Source organism: Bos grunniens, chromosome 9, assembly GCF_055505025.1.
Source record: "Bos grunniens cultivar Pamir isolate PY7600 chromosome 9, Bosgru_T2T1.0, whole genome shotgun sequence".
NCBI lineage: Eukaryota > Metazoa > Chordata > Mammalia > Artiodactyla > Bovidae > Bos > Bos grunniens.
Window position 1 is genome coordinate 92,764,907 of NC_141173.1, and position 20,406 is coordinate 92,785,312.

At 46.4% G+C, this 20,406-nt stretch overlaps 1 protein-coding gene across 25 annotated transcripts in view; it reads left to right on the forward strand.

Moving 5' to 3' along the window:
• Nucleotides 1–20,406, forward strand: part of TIAM2 (TIAM Rac1 associated GEF 2) — a 243,521-nt gene that overhangs the window by 181,094 nt on the left and 42,021 nt on the right. For 22 of the 25 annotated variants that reach the window (XM_086318453.1, XM_086318455.1, XM_086318459.1 and 19 more), the window contains one exon: nt 10,796–10,899. In XM_086318453.1, coding sequence (XP_086174579.1) covers nt 10,796–10,899 — 104 coding nt within the window. Of the gene's footprint in view, nt 1–1,639; nt 1,836–10,795; nt 10,900–13,951; nt 14,210–14,713; nt 14,889–20,406 lie in introns of those variants that run through there. The other 3 variants (XM_086318471.1, XM_086318473.1, XM_086318474.1) reach the window with 3 other exon arrangements.

Here is a 20,406-nt window from a genome sequence, read left to right on the forward strand (position 1 = left end):
TGCCTCCTTATCTGGGTTTTTTTCTGGGGGCTGGGGCTTGCAATTAGGAATTAACTGCCTTGTGATCATTTGGGGCTTGTTTACTGCAAGGAAAGCTTGATGGTTTAGTAATCATCTTACTAACTTTGTTCTTACACTTTTCTTCCTTCCTTCCTATTTCTCCCTCTCCCTCTCTTTCTCTATAATTCACATTGATTTTCATTCACCTTGTAGCAATGCAAGCGTATATTTCGTGTGACTCGGTTCTTTGAAACTTACTTATGGTGGCATTTTCCTGTAACTAATTTCTCTCCTGTAAAATCTGCACTGACATTTTTACCTTTTAAAAAAGTTAAGTATAATTCATATACCATAAAAGTCACCTCTGAAAGTGTACAAATCACTGGTTTTTAGTATATTGACGAAGTTCTGCAACTGTCACCACTATCTAATTTCAGAACATTTTCATCACCACAAAAAAAAAATGGAAAGAAAAGAAACTCTTGTGCCCATCAGTAGTCTCCCCTCCTCTCTGCTCCTCCCAGCCCTCGACAATTGCTTCTCTGCTTTCTGTTTCCATGGACTTGCCTGTTCAGCTGTTTCACAGAAATGGAATTGTACAATATGTAGCCTGTTGTGTCTGCCTTTTGTTTAGCATGATGTTTTCTAGCTTTATCCATGTTGTTGCATGAAGCACTCATCCTTTTTATGGCTGAATAATGCTCTTTGTAAACCCTCTTTAATCCTACCGTACAGTAGGAGGTGATCTTCAGGTTTCCTTTTTCTTACAGCACATCCCCCAGTAGAAACTTGTGAGTAATTTGTTGCTAGGATTCTTCTTCAGGGTCTTTAAGTTTGTAAATTATTTATTTATGGCTGCCCCGGGTCTTCGCTGCTTTGCTTGGGCTTTCTCTAGTCGCAGCAAGTGGGGGCTGCTTGCCAGTTGCTCAGGCCTCTCACTGGGTGGCTTCTCGTTGCAGAGCACAAGCTCTGGGCACTCAGGTTTCAGTAGTTGAAGGGTACGTGGGCGTTGTTGCCCCGTGGCATGTGGAATCTCCCCAGACTAGAGATCAGACCCGTGTTACCTGCCTTGGACTTCTTAACCACTGGGGAAGTCCTCAGGGTCTTGAATAGAATTCCAGCTAAATAGCTTGTCAGGGTTTTGAACTTACATACTTCTTTATCAAAGTTCTTTAAGTATCAGAAATGCAGTGGTGTATGTTACATGCCTCTGAATATAACTGGGACATCTGGGTGGTCCTCCCAGCTCTGCAGGGATCAGGTTCTGGTGGAACAAAAGCTTTGGCTGAACATCCTGTTGCCATGGACTTTGTACTTTCCATCAAGGACCTGGATAATGTGCCATGGAAGGCCCCCCTCCCTCCCCCCCCAGCCAGAGCCTCCTGGAGCACCAGAGCATGGGCACACCTGTGTTCCTTCCCCCTCCTCCAGGAGGGCCTCCGAAGCCACCCCATTGTAATGCGCATGGAGGTGGCCTGCAGTACATGCCTGCCTTGGAAACACCCGCCACAGTCCTGTTCCTCTAAATGTCCTTTCAGATGCTGAGAATATTTATCACAAGATAAGTGAATCAAATCATGGCAGCCTGCTATTAAGAAACATTTAGTACCAGTATTTACTTCTCTCTGTTTATCGCCAGAGACCTTGCATTGTCAAGAACGTCACCAATTGGAATGACCTGAGGTCAAGTGCACTTGGAAGATTTGTGAAATTGCATTTTTCTGGATGGCATTTCTGTTATGATAGAATTTCCTTCTCTACAAGCTTAATGATGATATTCAAACTGCTGCCTTGAATTTCCTTGACACAAGAATAATAACAATAAAGAAATGTAGAGTCCCAGATACCTTCTGAAAAGTAGATTATTTTTTATCTTTGTCAGAAGAACATAAAGTAATAGTGATCTGTTTGTTAATGGTGCAGGTTAGGACTTGACTAGCCTTTGAATATAGTCAACAAATATAGCTATTTTTTCTCTCACTGTATAGTCCTTCTGTTTTTTATTTAAATAGTTTGCTTTCATTGTCTTTCACTGATCGATGACAATTAATATTTGCCTGAATGACAGTGCACATCAATATCATTAATGAAAGATGTCGCAAACCATTGCATTTTTAAGTAAAAGCATGAGCAAAATGTAGGGAAATCTGAGTTAATTAAAAATGATGAATGGTATACAAAGCCTGCAAGTTGAAATTAAAAAGTGAGAGACGTTAAGCTTTTCTGTGCAAATGAAGTCGATGCTCAATGTGTGTTGGAAACGTTAGTTTAGAATTTTATATAGTGGGTGAAGCTTGGAGAACTGAAAAAATATTGTAATTTTGAATTTACGAAATGCTGTTTCCTTCTACGGGCAGCCTTCATTTACCAAAATCTTTACCTTTTCCTAAAATGGTAGGCACTCATGGTGTTTTAAATAACAAGATACGGGATAAGATGAAGATAAGATGAAGGAATTGGATACTTTTTAAGATTCTTTTCAGATGTAAAATTCATTGATTCTTTATAAGCTGTTCATTTATGAAATTACAGAGTAGAAATTCTGAGAAACTGAATAAATTGAGTAGATTAAGAATATAATTGACACCAGCTGTATACCTGACAAGATCGAGCACATTATGGGTGGTGTGGCTCTAGACCAAATTGTGTTGCCTGAACGTAACTACAGTTGGCCCTCTTTACTTGTAAGTTCTGAATCCTCGGATTTAATCAACCGTGAATGGAAAATAACTATTCTGTGCTGTAAAGGACTTGAACATCCTCGAATTTGATTTCCCTGAGGGTCCTAGAACTGGCCCCCCTCTGATACTGAGGGATGAATGTAGAGATAAAACTGTTAACTGTCAAGGATGTACAGCTTTCATGCCACAGGAGATTCTGTGGTTGAAAACTTGATTAAACCATTTATTATTTACTTGTAACTTCTTTGATATTATTTTTTAGATTTTTCTTTCCATCATCTTCATAGAAGATTATCGTTCTGTAGTTTTCAACTCAGAGCAAGTCGAAGGGCTAATGATTAATCAGACAAGACATTTTTTATCCCAAGATGAAAATCCCAGTTAAATATTCTACATTATTTATCAGAGTGCTGTCCTTTAAATTGCTGTAGTGCGTGTATGTCCTCTTTCTTAAGGAAGTGAGGAGCTAGCATGCCCTTTGCACTGGCTGTGAACTGTGTGGTTTTTGGTATAAGTGGTATTCTCTGATGTCACTGACCCTCCCAGAGGTGAAGTTGAAGTCCCAGGCATGGAGAGAGGCAGGGGCAGTTCTCAGCCATCAAGGCGCTGCCCATCAGTGATATTTTGTAAGCGTATGGGTCTGTTTTTGGTTTTCATATGAACTGGAGGAAGGTGCTTTTTACTGCTTGGGGTTGTGGTACAGGATGTCCTGCCTGTTCAGATCAGCTGCTCCCTCTGCAGAGACGAGCTCCTGGACATTCACATGGTGAGAACCACACGAACCAGGTCCATTTTACAAACGGACACAGATTATTTCTTCCCCACGGCTATAGGGTACTGTGCTGCTGCTGCTAAGTCGCTTCAGTCGTGTCTGACTCTGTGCGACCCCATAGACGGCAGCCCACCAGGTTCCCCCATCCCTGGGATTCTCCAGGCAAGAACACTGGAGTGGGTTGACATTTCCTTCTCCAGTGCATGAAAGTGAAAAGTGAAAGTGAAGTCGCTCAGTCATGTCTGACCCTCAGCGACCCCATGGACTGCAGCCTTCCAGGCTCCTCCATCCATGGGATTTTCCAGGCAAGAGTACTGGAATGGGGTGCCATTGCCTTCTCCATAGGGTACTGTGGGTACTTTGAATTTTCTAGGAGTGCAACACCTCAGTACATCAAGGGAAGTTTGACCTTTGTTTTGTTCAGAACTTTGTCAAGAGTTTTTGCCCGCTTGGAAAAATCAGGTCCATGGGATTCTCTAGGCAAGAATACTGGAGCGGTTTGCCATGCCCTCCCCCAGGGGATCTTCCCGATCCAAGGATGGAACCTCCGTCTCTTACATCTCCTGCATTGACAAGTGGGTTCTTTACCACTAGCACTGCCTAGGAAGCCCAAGGCCCCACATGCCATGGGGCAACTAAACCCCCATGCCACAGCTAGAGGCATCTAGTTGGCAGTGCCCTACAGGCATTTAAATCTCCACCAAGACATGCTGCCATTGGTCTTTGATGAAGTGGAGACGTTCCCTGTGAATCTCTGTGGGCAGGCTTCTCACAGCTTCATCACAGCTGCTAGACTGGTTGTGTCCAAGCATTTACATATTGAGACATGTATTTAAACAAGAGTATGTTACTTTCCATTAATTCTTTTCCCTTGTGGTGGATGTTTTTTTTTTTAATTTCACTGGGTGGCATGGGGCTTAGTTGCCCCGTGGCATGTGGGGCCTTGGGCTTCCCAGGTGTTGCTAGTGGTAAAGAACGCGCTTGCCAATGCAGGAGACAGAAGAGACACAAGTTCCATTGCTGGATCGGGACGATCCCCTGGAGGAGCACGTGGCAAACCACTCTAGTATTCTTGCCTGGAGAATCCCATGGATAGAGGAGCCTGGCAGGCTGCAGTCCATGGGGTCACACGGAGCTGGATGCAACTAAAGTGACTTAGCATGCACACACGCATGTGGGATCTTAGTTCCCCAAGCAGGGATCGCACCCGCATTCCCTGCGTTGGAAGGAAGATTCTTAACCACTGGACCACCAGGGAATTTCCTTTGTTGTTGTTGTTATTGGCCTTGCTGAGTAGCTTCTGGGATCTTAGTCCCTGACCAGGAATTGAACCCACACCCTTGGGCAGTGGAAACAGAGTCCTAACCACTGAGCCACCAGGGAATTACTTCTTATGTTGCTGTTAAGGCATTTATTATTTTTTTGTGAAATTAGATGTGGGTGTAGCCTATGTTAGAGAATTTTATTTCAATATAGTAAAAGTATGTATTATCAAAAGGGGGGCTTTGGAGCTTGAGAAATGAGAATCAGTATATAATATGCTTTCAAGCACAAAAAGCACAGTTTTGAAATAATTCCCATTCTCACTGCTTATCCTTTCAATCTCCTTCAAATCACTCCTCAGCCCACAAACCAAAGCAGAGCTTGTCCTGATGCTATGACTACCATTAATTCTTTTTTTTTTTTTAAGTCTTATTGTATTAAATAGGGGAAAACAAATGTTCTCCTCTCATGTGAGTTTATTTCTGGCCTTGGCTTGATATAATACTGAGTTTTTAACTCGATTCCTCTTAGAGTTGCTGTTCCTGAGAATGCAGGCGGCCTGCTCAGACTTTCTGGATCTCTCTTTTCTGGGAACCAGCTGAGGTCTGGGCAGAGCAGCTCGCCCACCCTCCTACAGCCAGGAGCCGCCGGGTGTCTCTGGGCGCTGCTGACAGCCACCTGGGTGGGTGTCAGATACTGGGAGGAACTTGTTGCCTGGTTGGGTAAGGAGGAGGCAGCCGGCAAGACCAGGCTGGTGGGGAGGCATCAGTCATATGAGCCGACATCCTGCTTGCTGGCTGAGCAGAGTGAAGGTTCCTGGAGGGAGTAAGCAGCCAGAGAGATTGGCAGGGCCACCCCCGCCCCGCCAAGACCTCCAAGCCCTCCTCCTGGCCCCCAGTATTACCTGTTTCATGAGAGTCCCCTTTGTGCACATCAGAGTTAGTACCCAGATAGCCTATTGCTTCTTATGGGGCCCAGGGGAAATGAATGTCCAAGCTCACACTCCTGCATATTAACTGTTCAACTCAATTTGGAAGTGATGGAAATATAAACTTGGAATTTAGATTACAAGCCGAGTGGGCGAAGTGACCTTAACTTTAACATTTATTCTGATGTTTCTGTTTTTTTAAATAATGTATGTATTTGGCTGTGCTGGGTCTTCATCGCTGCACAGTCTCTTCTCTAGCTGCAGCGAGTGGGGCTACTCTGTAGTTGCGGTGCACGAGCTTCTCACGGCTGTGTCTCCTCTCATTGTGGAGCACAGGCTCGAGAGCCCTCAGGCTGCAGTAGTTGCGGCACGTAGGCTCAGTGGTTGCGGTTCTTGGACTCTAGAACAGAGGCTCAGTAATTGTGGCGCACAAGCTTAGTTGCTCTACAGCATGTGGGGTCTTCCTGGACCAGGGATCAAACCCCTGTCTCCTGCATTGGCAGCTGGACTCTTCACCATTGAGCCACCAGGGAAGCCCTAACATTTCTGATTTTAAGTAAGTACCCAGGATGTTATTGAACACAGGTGTTTGCCCTTTATTATAAAGAGTTTGGGGTTGCCAGTTACTTGGCTGACTGTGTTACCTGTGGGGTCTGTACTGATGCTCAGAACTGGAAGATACTGAGTTTCCAGGGGTCTCATACCTGAAGTCCCATGTTTCCCTCAGTCCCCCACAGACACGATAGAGAGTGCAAGAAAGCAGGGGACAGTCAACTCCTGGTATAGCCTGCCCAGGATGTCATTACTCTCTAAAAATGTGTGTTTTTAAGAGAGAGGTGTCTGGGGCTGGGCTCGTGTGCCACACGGACATAGGGCCTGGTGCCCCACGAATGTGCAGTGCCCATCTGACCAGGGAATGAATAAATGGAATTCGTGGTCCACACGGAGGAATGGAGCCTAAGACTTGAGACATCTCTGCTCACCATTGAGCAGAAGCTCGTGTCAGCCAATTAGATGATGTTGTTTAGTCACTAAGTCATGTCTGACTCTTTGTGACCCCATGGACTGCAGCATGCCAAGCTTCTCTGTCCTTCACTATCTCCTGGAATTTGCACAAACTCACGTCCATTCAGTCAGTCATGCCATCCAACCATCTCATCCTCTTTTGTCCTCTTCTCCTCCTGCCTTCAATATCTCCCAGCATCAGGGTCTTTTCCAATGGGTCGGCTCCTTCTCATCAGGTGGCCAAAATATTGGAGCTTCAGCATCAGTCCTTCCAATGAATAGTCAGGGTCGATTTCCTTTAGGAATGACTGGTTTGATCTCCTTGCTGTCCAAGGGACTCTCAAGAGGCTTCTCCAGCACCAGATGTTAGATACTTTGAATTGCTAGACCTCACCCCAAATTATTAATTTCCATAGGGAGTAAGGTGAGAAAAACAAGAGAGCGTATTTACTGGTTATAAATAAATGTCTTGACTTGAGTTTGCAACTTGGTTATCTTTCATTATTTACAACCACAGTGGCTAAGGACTCCTGTGCAGTGCGTCTGAACATCTGTTCTGCAGCAGCAGAGCCTGGGGTGGGCAGGAAGCACGTGCCTGGGGTTCTGTGATAGGGATCCAGTGATCCAACTCAGTGTCAAGGGGGCAGGACCGCATGGAGGCTCTCCCAAGGTGGGAGGGGAAGGATATATTTACTCACTTTAGCAGCTGGTGCTCAGGCCGTGGGCAGAGTGTAAGTGGGGCTATACACAGGCGTTTGGCACCCAGGACAGGATGTCAACGCGGTGCCTGTTTAAAACCACTTTGTAAATCAGCATTCGAATTGTACCGGCCTACACTTCTTTTTAGCCGGTCTGCTCTTCTTCCAGAACCTACTTTGTTCTCATTTCTCCTCTAATCAGAATACCAAGGGCATGCTGCCTTTTTTTTTTTTTCTTTTTACAGACAGGGACCAAGGTTCAGTTGAAATCTGAGGCTCCTGGACCCAGATCCAAGGTGGAGGACACTGTCAAGCTGGGCTTCCTTGTGCTTTGTCACCTCCAGGACAGAGCTGGCTCATTGTCGGGGGGCTGGTGAAAGAGTCAGTCACCCCAGAGAGTCTGTGGATCCAGATACCAGTCACCCTCTTGCAATTTGGGCAGCAGAACAGCTCCAAGACTTCCTGTCTTGGCAGAGCTGTGTCCTCCTCTGGGATCCCAGGGTCCAGCCTTGGTGGGAACTGGATCCTGTGATCCTTCCTGTTCAGGTCTTGCCTCAGAGAGGATGCCAGCTGCACCCAGGGGCTCCATGCAATTAAGTGGCACCTCTCTGATTCATAGTAAAGCCTTTTGTCCTGGGATGGGCTGGCTTTGGAGAGGAAGGGCATGAAATATGTTCTGTTAGCAGGTAAGCACTTTGCCTTTGTAAGAGATAAAAGGTGGTTCTGGGAGTTTCCAGCATCTAAGTTCCAAAATTTTGTGAATATGTTGAAGAGATGACTCAGAACTCAAACTTGGCACCCGCTTTTGACATCAGCCGTGTTATTTTCTCCAGCATCCATCTGGCGCCTCGGGGCTCCAAGGCTCCTTGTGGCCGTGATGTCTCTGAGATCTTCAGGGGACTTGAGGTCACCTTCATCTTTGTGTCCCCAGAACTTAGTGCGTACCTGACACAGAGTAGGTGCTGTAGAAATCATCATCATGGATAAATGCGTTGATTGCGTGTCCTGTATTTAATACAACTCTTTGGAAATATTGGAGCTTTTTATTTTTAAGATAAAGGCAGACATAAAGCAAATTTGACTCTGTTGCCTAGGTAATGTACATTTTTATCTCATGGCGTCTGTGACATTGCTCTTGATTCCCTTGTACTTCTCTGTGACTTTTCTCTAGAGTTCTCCTCCCCTGTGCACAGTGGCTTGGTGGTTCCAGGGTTCTCTCCTTGGTCCTGTTCTTGTCCCACTCTGCACATTCTCCCCGGGGAGCACGATCCATCCCTGTGGCTTCACGGCCAAGTGCATGATGATGGCTCCAAAGCTGAATTCCTGTGCAGACCTTTCTTGCACTACCAGACACCTGGGTGTGTTGCGATGGATGGTCCACGTGCATCTCAGGTTCAGCTCTGGCAAAGCCAATCTTGGGTTGCCCACTCCTGCCCCATCCTGTACCCATCCACCCTGTCACCTGAGACATGAAAGCCACACTCTGCCTTCATGCCTTCCTTGTCTGCATATCCTTTCATGAAATAGGTGGCAAAGAGGAGACCTGTGGAGTTGACTTGCACAGACTCTCTGTTCACTTGACTTCCATGTGTTCATGCTATTCTGCATTCATTTGGATCCTTCTTCCTCGTTCCCTCTCTGTTGCTGTGACTTCTGGCCTGTTTTTCTGCCCAAGTCCCGCCTTCCATTCAATTCTTCTACCCTTGGGCTACCTTCCCCTCCCTGGCCCCCACTATCCCCTCTTAAGACTTTGCTGAGGTGTCTGCTTTGCTCTGAACGCTGTTAGGGCCCCAGGGAGAATTAACTTCCTCCCAGAGTGGCCCTACTCGGCCCGTGTGGTTTCTTCTAACGTCATCTCTGGTAGTTTGCTGTGCTTGTTTTCTGTCTCCCGCCTCCGGCATCAGAAGCACATCCTGAGAGCAGGGACTGCGTCTCATCATCTTTGTATATCCAGCACCTTGCACAGTGCCTGGAAAAGGGCCTGTTCTCAGAAAGTGCGTGTTGAATGCATGGATGGAGAGGTGCGTTTGTGCTGAATACAGTAGGAATGTGGCCTGTTTTCGCTTGGTTGGTCTTCCTTACACAGAGGTGCGTGTAGCAGCCTCAGTGGTGGAGGACCAGTGGTGCATCACGTTTGGTCTAGAGTCTGACCTTGCTTCTCACGTGGTCAGCCTGTTGGCGAGTGGACTGTTCTCTGGTGCGGTGTTAGGGGCCTGGAGAGGTGAGTTCGGTATCCGCATCTGTCGTTGCTTCCTAAAATTTGCTCGGGGATGGCCCATGCTTTTGTGATCAGCACTGCATTATGGGGCTAACTTACTCTACAGCCACCAACAATGAAGTGTGGCTTAGACAATGTGGTCCTTTTCTGGGTGGAGTTGGGGTGTTAGAAGAAGAAAAAGGAAGAAGAAATAAGAGCTCTAGAATTCTGTAGACCATTAAGACATTTTCTTTAGGTCTCCTCTTATGTAGTGATTGGTAATATCAGCCTGGATCATGGACCAGCATTTCTGTCCATGAGTTCCATCAACCTCCCAGGGCTCCCATAGCTTCTAAAGGTCTACTAGAGCCCACTGTCCTTGCCCCCCACATGCTGGATGGTTTGCCAGCATCTATCCCTGTCTTTTATGCCTAGATCAACTCAGACAGGTATGAGTTTTATGGCTTGTTATAGTTAACTGGAATCAGAAACCATATGGTTTTGCCTACTTGAGGGGAAAGTCTACTAAATACAAAAATTAGAATGAAAACCTGTGTGTGGTTTTGATAGAAGCTGGTCATTTCATCTTTCTTGAGTTTAATTTGAGAACCCCTGGAAAGAACTGTTGAAAATAGTGTACATGTATAAGTGCAGATTGGAAAACCACATGCTCTGCTTAACCTTTTATATCATTTCTTAACCTTTTATATTATTTCTTAACCCTGACTCTGGAAGTTAAGAAGATTTGCTCTTCCTCTTGGGACTTTCGATTTACATTGCAATTGTGGTTGATGCCAGAAAAAGAACAATTATGCTTGCAAATGAGCAGGTTGTGGGTTGTAATAAGAATCTATGGTGCTACATCCCTGGTTTACCCAGTTATCCTTTACCATCACTTAGCCAAAAATAAAGGGAAGTGAGCAACACTTTATATAAAGTACTTAGTGAAGTTTGCACAACAGTCAAGTTTGACAAAATCAGCCAGGCATTTAAGTTATTGTTTTGATTGGTCATTGGCCTTCTTTGAGCAAACAGTCAGATGATGCTGCTTCCATTAGCCAGGGCCCAGGTCTATTTCAGAAGCCCAGCTGTGCATATGCTAACTACTGTATCACTGAGAACCATGATGTCCTGCCTTCTAGGTTTTCATTTTTTCCTTTGCTCTCTTTGTCTATCTGAGCCTTTAAGCTAGTCACTACCATTCTGTGCAGATGGCCAAACTCGCCTATGTTTTTGTCACTTTTCATGCAGATTTCAGCAACGTCCCCGATGTCACAACTGGCCTGAAAAGGAGTCAGACTGATGGCACACTGGATCAGGTTTCCCACAGGGAGAAGAAGGAGCAGACATTCAGGGTAAGACTGTCCCAAATCTTAAAGAAGGACATAGCAGGCAGGTATTAATTCCTGCCTGCACCTGAGGTGGGGGAAAAAAAGATGGAGTTATCCTACCCCTAGGTCCAATGGCCAACACACTTTTTTTTTTTTTTTTTAAAGAAAATAGTTTCCTTCTTTATTGAAAGTGAAGTTCTAGTAGGAATCCTTGACTCTGAAGAGCAGGGCAAATGTGGCCATTCATACATTAGGGTGGTTTGACAAGGAGAATCTGTGTTCAGGTATTCTGAAGGTCACATAAAATGACTAAAATTTTCCTTTACTACTTTTATTTTGCTGAAGGTTATTTTAAGGATGTTGTCTTTTTGTTGTGGTAAAATACACAAAACATATGACGGTTTCCGGTCATAGCCATTTTGAAGTGTATGTCAGTGGCATTAAGTGCATTCACGGTGTTGTGTAAGCCATCACCATTTCCAGATCTTTTTCATCCTGCCAGGTAGAAACCCTGTACCTGTTAGACAATAACTGCCTATTGATACCACCCACTGATCCCATGGTAACCCCCATTATACTTTCTCATTTGCCTGTTCTGGTTACCACATAGAAGTGTGGTCATATAATATTTGTCCTTTTGTTTCTGTGTAATGTTTCTGAGGTTCCTCCGTGTGGTAGCCTGTATCAGAACGTTACTCCTTTTATGGCCAATTAATATTCCATTGTATGTATATACTACATTTTGTTTATCTACTCATCTACTGATTGGATCACCGTTAGACTGTTGTGAGTAATGCTGCAGTGACACCGCCATACAAATATCTGTTTCAAAGCTTGTTTTCACTCCTTTTGGGTATGCCACTCGGAGTGGAATTGCTGGGTCATGTGGTAATTCTCTGTTTAGCTTTCTGCGGAGCAGTCCGACTGTTGAGCTCAGACCACTCTGCACCCGTTTCCTGTTCCCACCAGCAATGTATGACGGCTCCTATTTCTCCACATCCTCACCAATGCTTGTCACATTCCTTTCCTGCGTTTTTAACTGTTCTTAGCTCTCCAGAGAAGACAGTGACAACCCACTCCAGCACTCTTGCCTGGAAAATCCCATGGACAGAGGATCCTGGTGGGCTGCAGTCCATGGGGTCTCAAAGAGTTGGACACGACTGAGCGACTTCACTTTCACTTTTCACTTTCATGCATTGGAGAAGGAATGGCAACCCACTCCAGTGTTCTTGCCTGGAGAATCCCAGGGATGGCGGAGCCTGGTGGGCTGCCGTCTATGGGGTCGCACAGTTGGACACGACTGAAGCAACTTAGCAGCAGCAGCAGTCAGCTTTCCTTTCAGGAGTGGTCTGTCTGACATGATGTCTTTTAGTACAGAGTCCAGTTTTAACTGACTTTGAGATTATTCATGTTTTTTCTCTCTCACTTTCATCTTAAATACAAAGCAAGAATGGAGGAAATATAAACCATCACAGGCATTTGAATAAAATATATAGCCTGGCCACACCCCGGTTGGGTTTCAACTAATGCTGCCAGGAGCTGGTCCCTTAGTCATGGCCAGTGGCACAGCCTCGGGTGACTGGTGGCCTTCGTAGTGGGGCTGGGGGGATGGGGTTAGAGCTTACCAGCTTCAGGGCCGATTCTGGTGGCTCCTGGCACCTGGTCCTTACCTCTCTTCCCTGTTTTTCTTTCTCACCCCCTGAATTCCTCTTCCTACCCCATTCCCTATCCACTTCCTCCAAAATCTCCCTTCTCTTTCTTCCCAATTCCTCATGCAAACCAATTCCTAAACTGCTTTCACTGGTCTGGTTATACCCAGGAGGCAATTTCTTTTACTAAACTGAAGTCATACGGATTTTTAGTCTTTCTGCTCTGTTCCAACTCCGGTTGGTTATTTACTTTTGGGGATCCAGTGTTACAGCTCAAATTCGTCATGCATGTGTATGTATGAAGCAGTGGATCCTAGAGCATCAAATGGATGTGTTTGGCTTGCATTGTCTTAAATTTAAAGAAAAATTAATTTATACTTGGCTGTGCTGTGTCTTGGTTGCTGCATGTGGGCTTTCTCTAGCTGTGGCCAGTAGGGACTACTCTTTATTGTGGTGCCTGGGCTTCTCCTTGCCGTAGCTTCTTCTTGCGGAGCTGGGGCTCTAGGCACATGGGCTTAAGTAGTTGCAGTATAGGGGCTCAGTCTTCCCAGACCAGGGATCGAACCTGTGTCCCCTGTGTTGGCAGAAAGATTCTCATCCATTGTACCTCTGGGGAAATTTCTCTTAAATTTTTTAAACAAGGCAAATGCTAAGGAAACCCTCAAGAAGCTAGGCTGTCTAAGATCGTGTGCCTGGGGGCACTGGCACAGGGTGGCAGCCTGGGGGTGGGGGAGAGTCATTGATGCCATTAGGGATAATGGTTTCCTCTCTGCTATAATCTGTTTGAGTTCCATGTTACAGTTCTTAAGAAGGAAATGCTTTTCCAAGTTTTATGTTAAGATTCAGTCAAATAAATCTGCAGAAAGTTACCATGTTGAGGCTATTTCCATTTCTATTACTTAACAGCACTTATCATAACTAAGCAAAGGTTTATAAAATGAGCATCGGGGCATTAGTTAGAAACTTAGAAGAGGAGTGAAAGATGCAGTTCAGCTTGAAATTGGAGCCCTCTGAGCTCATTTTCATTTTGCTAAAATGGTTCAAGGATAAAGCGAAGGAATGCCAAGGAATACAGAAGAAAGAAATATTAAAAAAGAATATTAGCATGTTAAGCACTTGCCGTCAAATTCCTCTCAAGTCTAGAGCAGTTATCATCTCATCTTTTTCAAATCTGAAGATATCTACCAATAATAATGGATGTCAGTACATTTTTAAAACATTCTGGCAAATGCATTGCAGCTACTGAGTTTACATATTCTTTGTTCCTTGGCAGAGAAGAATCTGTGATCATCAGAAGTGATCACTGCGATGGATGGTAGTGAAAAGGAGGTTTTGAACTGAAGAATTAAAAAATAAAATTTCTGTTATTTTTAGCCGCCTAGGAAACAGTGGGTTACATCCAACAGCAATGCTTGTCTGTTTTTCAGATGGTGATCTGGGAGTTCGATGATGCGTGCCCAGTGTCCGATGGCCCTGGCAATGTCCCCTGGTGCCCACAGGAGGTGGTCACTCCCCAGAGGGGAGACCTCCTTGTTTCCTGGGCTTCCCACACTGGCCCATTAGCCCTCTCGGGGGTCATTAACTTCTGTACAGATAAGACCCTGGTGGAACCTGGGCTGTTGGGGGTATTTTACTCACCGTATACTAGATTTGAGAATAAAGAATAATTTCCCTTGAAAATCAAACGCAGCCTGGCTTGATGAAGCGCAGCTGTAAATAGGGCTTTTGACAGCCCTGCAATTTCTGCAAATGGGTTATAATTGATTGCCTTCTTTCTCTTCAAGGGTGCCTATTACTGTCACGGCTCTTTGTGTGCCCCGTCACCCTCCCCTGTGTGGGGGCCTCCCCCCCCACCGCCCCCCAGTATTGTTAGCAATTAGCTCACACTATTATAACAGTTTGGAGTTTGAAAGGAATAAACAGTTTCTTTGGGGGGTGAGGGGGTTGAAGGAGTTTCTGGTTTGTTCTGGGGACTTGAGGTGTGTGAAGCGGTCCCCACAGAAGGGCTGCTGGTGCGGTTTGCTGCCTCTGAGCTGATGCAGCACTGGTGGGTGGTGGTTCTACCGTCTCCCTATGTGTCCTGACCTGGCACCTTTCCAGAGCCAGCGGGCTCAGGGCGTGAGGTGGAAATCCGCAGCCACCCCCACCCCCCCCGGCTGCCTTGGAGGAAGAGCTTGGTGGCGCTAGGATGCCCTTGTGAATGTGACTTGAAAGAGCAGTTTGGGATTTTTTTTCCCCCTCCGCCTGGGATGAGAGTGAGAGAGAACGCTTGTCATACTCACTTCCCAACAGCCGACTGTAGATGGAATCGTTGCTCCCAGAGGGAGCAGATTTCTCTGAACTTTTCCTGTCTAAGTACAGCACGTAAGTAAACCGAGGGATCTGATTCTCAGGGATGTGGGTTCCGGATCCAAACGCAGGCATGCGTGCATGGTTTTCTTTTCTCTGTCTTGAAAGTTGATTTTTCCTCTGAAATGTTTCAAGGCGGTTAGGCAGAGAAGATAAGCCTTTCTTTCCAGAAGGATCCTGGCAGTACTCTCCAAGCACTCTTTATAGTTCAGGTTAAGAGAATCCTCAGATAGTCGTTATTTGGTGGCATTATCAATTTGTCCTCTCTCTTTCCAGGGTTGCATAGGTCTCTAAATGGATGTCTGAAATAATAGTCCTGTCTTTTTGAAATATAAAGAAATCAGAAAGAACTAGGGAAATTTTGAATATTTGCTCTGTAAAAGATGTTTGAAAAGAGAGAAGGATAATTTGAAGACAGTAAATAATTTTAGGCTTTGTCAAATTTTCTTGGAGCATTGTGCATACTTGTATTGGGCTTAATGCTTTGAAAGAAAACCCACAAGACTGAAACCTGTTTTCTACAAGGTAAGCAGCGTTATTACTTTCATTGTTCATGATTAAGTAATCTTTTTCAGCTTTTTAGAATAATTTTATGTAATCACCTAGGGCAGCTTTGGCAGTGATTATTTTTGCAGTTTGTAGGCGTTGTTTTGGTAGAACAGCGAGCTTTGAGAATCTGGAGACATAGAGCCTTGACAACTGTGTGTTGTGCTCTTTGCAATTTAATCGCTTTAGTTTGTATTGTGTCCTGTTTAGTTTTTCAAGGTAGAAAAAGGGCCATGCACTGATGATTAGGTTTTGGTACCCGGCATGATCTTAACTTGCATTTAGTATTTAATGCCTGCTCACCCATTTAGCTTAACCTTTTGAGTTTCTCACATGGTTTGCTTTTAAGAGCTTGCATTTCTTTTTTTTTTTTTTAGTAGAGCTTGCATTTCTAAGAAGCTAAAGGAAAAGGATTCGTGGGTCACATTTGTTTTCCAGCATTTTAAATTATATGTCTTTTTTTACCTTTCTCTGAGTAGCCTGTGTTATTTCAGGATCTCCTGGTTGTAAGATGCTTTGGTTAAAAAGTCAAGCGCAAGTAGAACTTATTTATAAATAGTCTTTCCACATGGCTGCTATTCAATAGATTAATATAATCGTGATCCTTTTTCAGAAACTAAACACACCAATGTCTAAATGCATGCCATCTGACATAATTCTTAAAGGATGAACAGAGAGGTAGCATCTTTGAAGCAAACTGGTCCCTGAGAAATGAATTGGGGTCTGATTAGTGAGACAGTTATTTTTTTGCAGAGATTCAGTTCCAGGTAGACAGGCAGTGGTACAATGGAAAGAACTCTTCATTTCATTGTAAGAAACTGGAATTTGTGTTCTGAGCCACCAGGCTTTAACCACTGTGTACCCTGGGGCAAGGTACCCAGCCTTTCTAATAAGCCTGTGTGTCTTCATCTGTAAGTAAAAATAACAGTAGTCCTAAACCTGTGTTGCAGAAAGGATCTTAGATGACTGGAAGCCCAGACATGAGGGATTATTGGGCGAGCAGTCCCCCTCCCCGACCGGTTCATATATTTGCATGTTCTGAATCTTTTCCATTCTACTCATCTAATGCGAGACAGTCACCAGGCTGCCTCCCGAGTCTTCCTGAAGTTAGTGTCTGTGGTCAAAGCCTGCTGAGCTGTCCCATGAGATAAAAAAGAATGGGAAACCAAGGGCCTCGACCCTTGAGTCCTCTTAGCTCTTTGTCACCTGCATGGAGACAGAACCTGCCCATCTTTAGCTTAATTTTCTTAGGTAGAGTATTTTGAATTGATGACCTTTTCTAAAGGGTTGTTCAAGTGACTGAATAAAAATGGTGTATGTTAGGTTTGCCTTTATCCTTAGCAGGCGTGAGCTGTGAGTGTGAGATGCTTAGAGGGTCTCGTAGACTGTTCGCTCTTTGCAAGAGAAGCATCGCTTCAGGGCAGAGGGAGGCGCCGAGGACACAGAGGACTCAGGCTGAGAAGGATCAAAGTTGAGTTTCCCATCAGCCCTCAAGCACATCTTTCTGCATTTCTAACACCTGCTTCCTTTCAGCAGGCACTTGGTGGCAAGTTGGTGAACTCGTTTGAAATGACTGGGGTTCATTTTCATTGGCTTCTGCAAGGCCGTTTGATCTCTTTGTAGTTTGTTGGATTTTTTTGTGGGGGAATTTCCCATTTTCCTAGCTTCAGGATATTAGCCCCCCACTTTTCTTGGTCTGTCCTTGATCATTCGGGCTGATATGCCCGGGAGATGCTGAGTCTCTGCTGGGAGTGGCTGGAAGGGACATAGCTGACCCTTTGTGGCCACGGATCATTCATACTCTCTGTCCCGCTGGGTTCGATGCCACCCACAGTGTCAAAGGAGAGAAGGCAAGGAAGAAAAATAACCAGATCTCAGTGCTAGGGCGATGCTCAGGCACAGGGCATCGCCCAGTGATGATGCCCATGAGCTGGGCAGCGTCATGCCCAGAGCGGGCTGCTGTCTGGCCTAGTCTGGGACAGAAGGGCATGTCCAGTGGGCGAAGAAATCTCATTGGTGGTGGCCTCTCCCTTTCCATCCCTGAGGCCATGGGCTGGGGTCCTCAAGGGGTCCGTGTCAGGAACACATCCCTGGACAGAGCCCCTTGGCCAGTGGCAGTCACAGCTGGCTGAGCTGTGGGCCACCTGGAACCAGAGACTCCTTCCGGTTGGGGGATGCCCAACAAGTGCCCAGCGGCCCAAATGCCCTGCTGGGAACCTGGGCCGGGATGGGGGGCCCACCAGATGCTGCGAGCTGGCTGGGGGGTACTTCATGACCCTGGGGTCCTGTGCACACAGGGGAGGTGAGGCGCCACATGCAGGCAGCAGGGCATGTGGGGCCCCCAAAGACGTGGGTCTCAGCTCGGGGAGTCCTGGGGCCACTCCTGCTTTCCTGGTTCCATCTATGAGGTGGGGACCCTGAGCCCCAGAGGAGCTGCAGGTGCAGGCTTCCCCCAGCCGCTCCCCCTTGTGCCCTGGCGTTGTTGAGGGCGCTCCTGTGGGCACTCTGACTCAGTTTCCCTCTGGGCCTCCCTTTGCTCCTCTGCTGTCCCCTAGCCTCCCCTTCCTCCCGCCTGTCCCCCGCTTTCTCCCTCCCCTCCAGGCTCTCCCATTTCATCCTGTTTTTTTTTTTTTTTCTTTCTGGAAAGAAGTAAAAGGTGTCACGGTGAGGCATCTGCAGTCACACAAGGAGGACAAGAGAGGAGGGGCTGGGGTGGCGGCGGCTGAGTCACCCGCGGGCAGGCCTGCCAGGTGGATGTGGCTCTGGATCCACGGGCTGACGGGGTGATGACACACGCGGCCTCACACTGCAGGGTAATGATGCACAGGAGAGCGACTTGAAGATGCCCCAGGGCCCAGCCACCCAGAGTTGACCCTGACGACAGAGGCCGCAGGGACGGGCGGCCTGGTCTTAGGCTCATGACCGACCAGCCACCCTGGATTCTGTTCTGGGCACCTCCTTCCTTGTCCTGCCCTTTGGAACAGCAGGGCCATGGTTTTGCTCCCGTGTTCTCCACGGTGAGATTGCAGAGGGCTGTGTTGGTCCTTCCGAGGCAGACAGAGCAGCCCGCTGGCCACCCCCACCTCGGGGGGGTGGACAGGGCGCTCGGCCCGCTCCTCGAGGTCTCTCCCTTGAGCCTGGTGCCTGGACGAGTCCAGGAGGGCTGCGACAAGTTCCCTGTGTTTGTGCTGGTTGAGGAGGGGCCATGCGCTTTTGGATACGGTCGTGGGAGAAGTTGTAGCAGTTGTAGCCTCCCTGAAGCTCACAGCCTCATCCTCCTTGGCGTTTAGCTACTTTTCTCCATCTTTACTTTCTTTCTCGGTCTCCCAGATTGGACAAGGACTTACGGAGACTTGAGTATAGCTTTGGTGTTTGGAGAGAAGGGAGGGAGTCTGAGTTTCTCAGGCCAACCCCTAACCTCTGTAAACAGTGCTGGTAGGCTCCCAGCGGAAGCCTCCTGGACATGGGGTGGCCTCACGCTGAAGTCCCTTTGTTCTCGGACCGGTCATCTCATGCCTGCATCTGTGCAGCTGAGGGGCGGGTCTGTCCGTCTTGGCGGCCCATCCTGGCTCCGGGCGTCTGTAGTCCCTGACACCCATCCCAGTCTGTCTTTCTGTCCAAACATGTGACCTAAAGTGGTCTTTTGTTTGGCAGTCTTTTCTTCTCATGAAGACAGAAAGCCGCTTAAAAGAAAAAGAAGTTTTAGAAGAATCCACTTAGACTGAATACTGGGGACTTAATGGTCTTGCACACAGTTATTGATGTTATTTAAGGTAATGGTAAGTGAAGGTGGGGGGATCGTCAGAGACTTTATTCCCGTATCCGCTCTAGGCTTTCCCTCTCTTACTTTGTTTAGGAAATTATTTAGAGCAGACCATTGGAGAATCTGCTGAAAGCTATCAATTCAGTTCAGTCACTCAGTTGTGTCCAATCTTTGTGACCCCATGAAGCAGCACGCCAGGTCTCCCTGTCCATCACCAACTCCTGGACTTCACTCAAACTCACGTCCATCGAGTCGGTGATGCCATCCAGCCATCTGATCGTCTGTCGTCCCCTTTTCCTCCTGCCCCCAATCCCTCCCAGCATCAGAGTCTTTTCCAATGAGTCAATATAGACACTTAGAAAATTGCGTCTTAGAAAAATGTATATCATACAGATACATATGTAAAAAGTCACCCATGATTCTAGGGAGCTCCTTGATCTTACGACGTTTATCTGTGGATTCCCCACTTAGGAACTGATGAACTCTGAGTTCGTGATTCTATTTATTGATATATTTGGGGTTTTCATGGCTGCTTGGGCTCTCCTCTAGTTACAGCAAGAGGAGGCTACTCTTCATTGTGGGGCATGGGCTTCTCACTCCGGTGGCTTCTCTTACTGTGGAGCACCAGCTCTAGGGCGCTCTGGCTCCACTAGCTGTGACCCGTGGCCTTAATTGTCCCACAGCAAGTGGAATCTTCCCAGACCAGGGATCGAACCTATGTCTCCTGCATGGCAGACTGGTTCTTTACCACTGAGCTACCAGGGAAGCCCTCGGAGTAACATCTGAATCATCTAGCTTGTCTTGACTTAATACGGTGAACATTACAGAATCAAACATCAAGTACCTACAATAAGACAAGCACTGTGTTTGTGTCGTCAAGTGGCACTTGAAGTTTGTTTTCGTCTTCAAGCCTGATAGGTTGTGTGGGGCTGGCTCTCAGTGCTCTAGTGTTTCAATGTGTTAAGAGACTGAGGAGCATCGGATGAATGACCGCCCCTCCCTGGATTGCACGCATCGCTAGGTTGAGGCGAGGAGACCACGTTGATGGTGGTGGGTGGATGTTGCTAGATGCCCACCAGCTGTAATGTTGTGTGCTGGGTGTCGGAGCATTTCAAAAAGTTTTATTTTCTGTAATTAGTGGGGAAAAAAGTGAAGTTGGGGGGGACAAGCATTTAAATTTTGATTCCAAAGCAGAATTGTGTGAGACTCATTTTTGTAAAATGA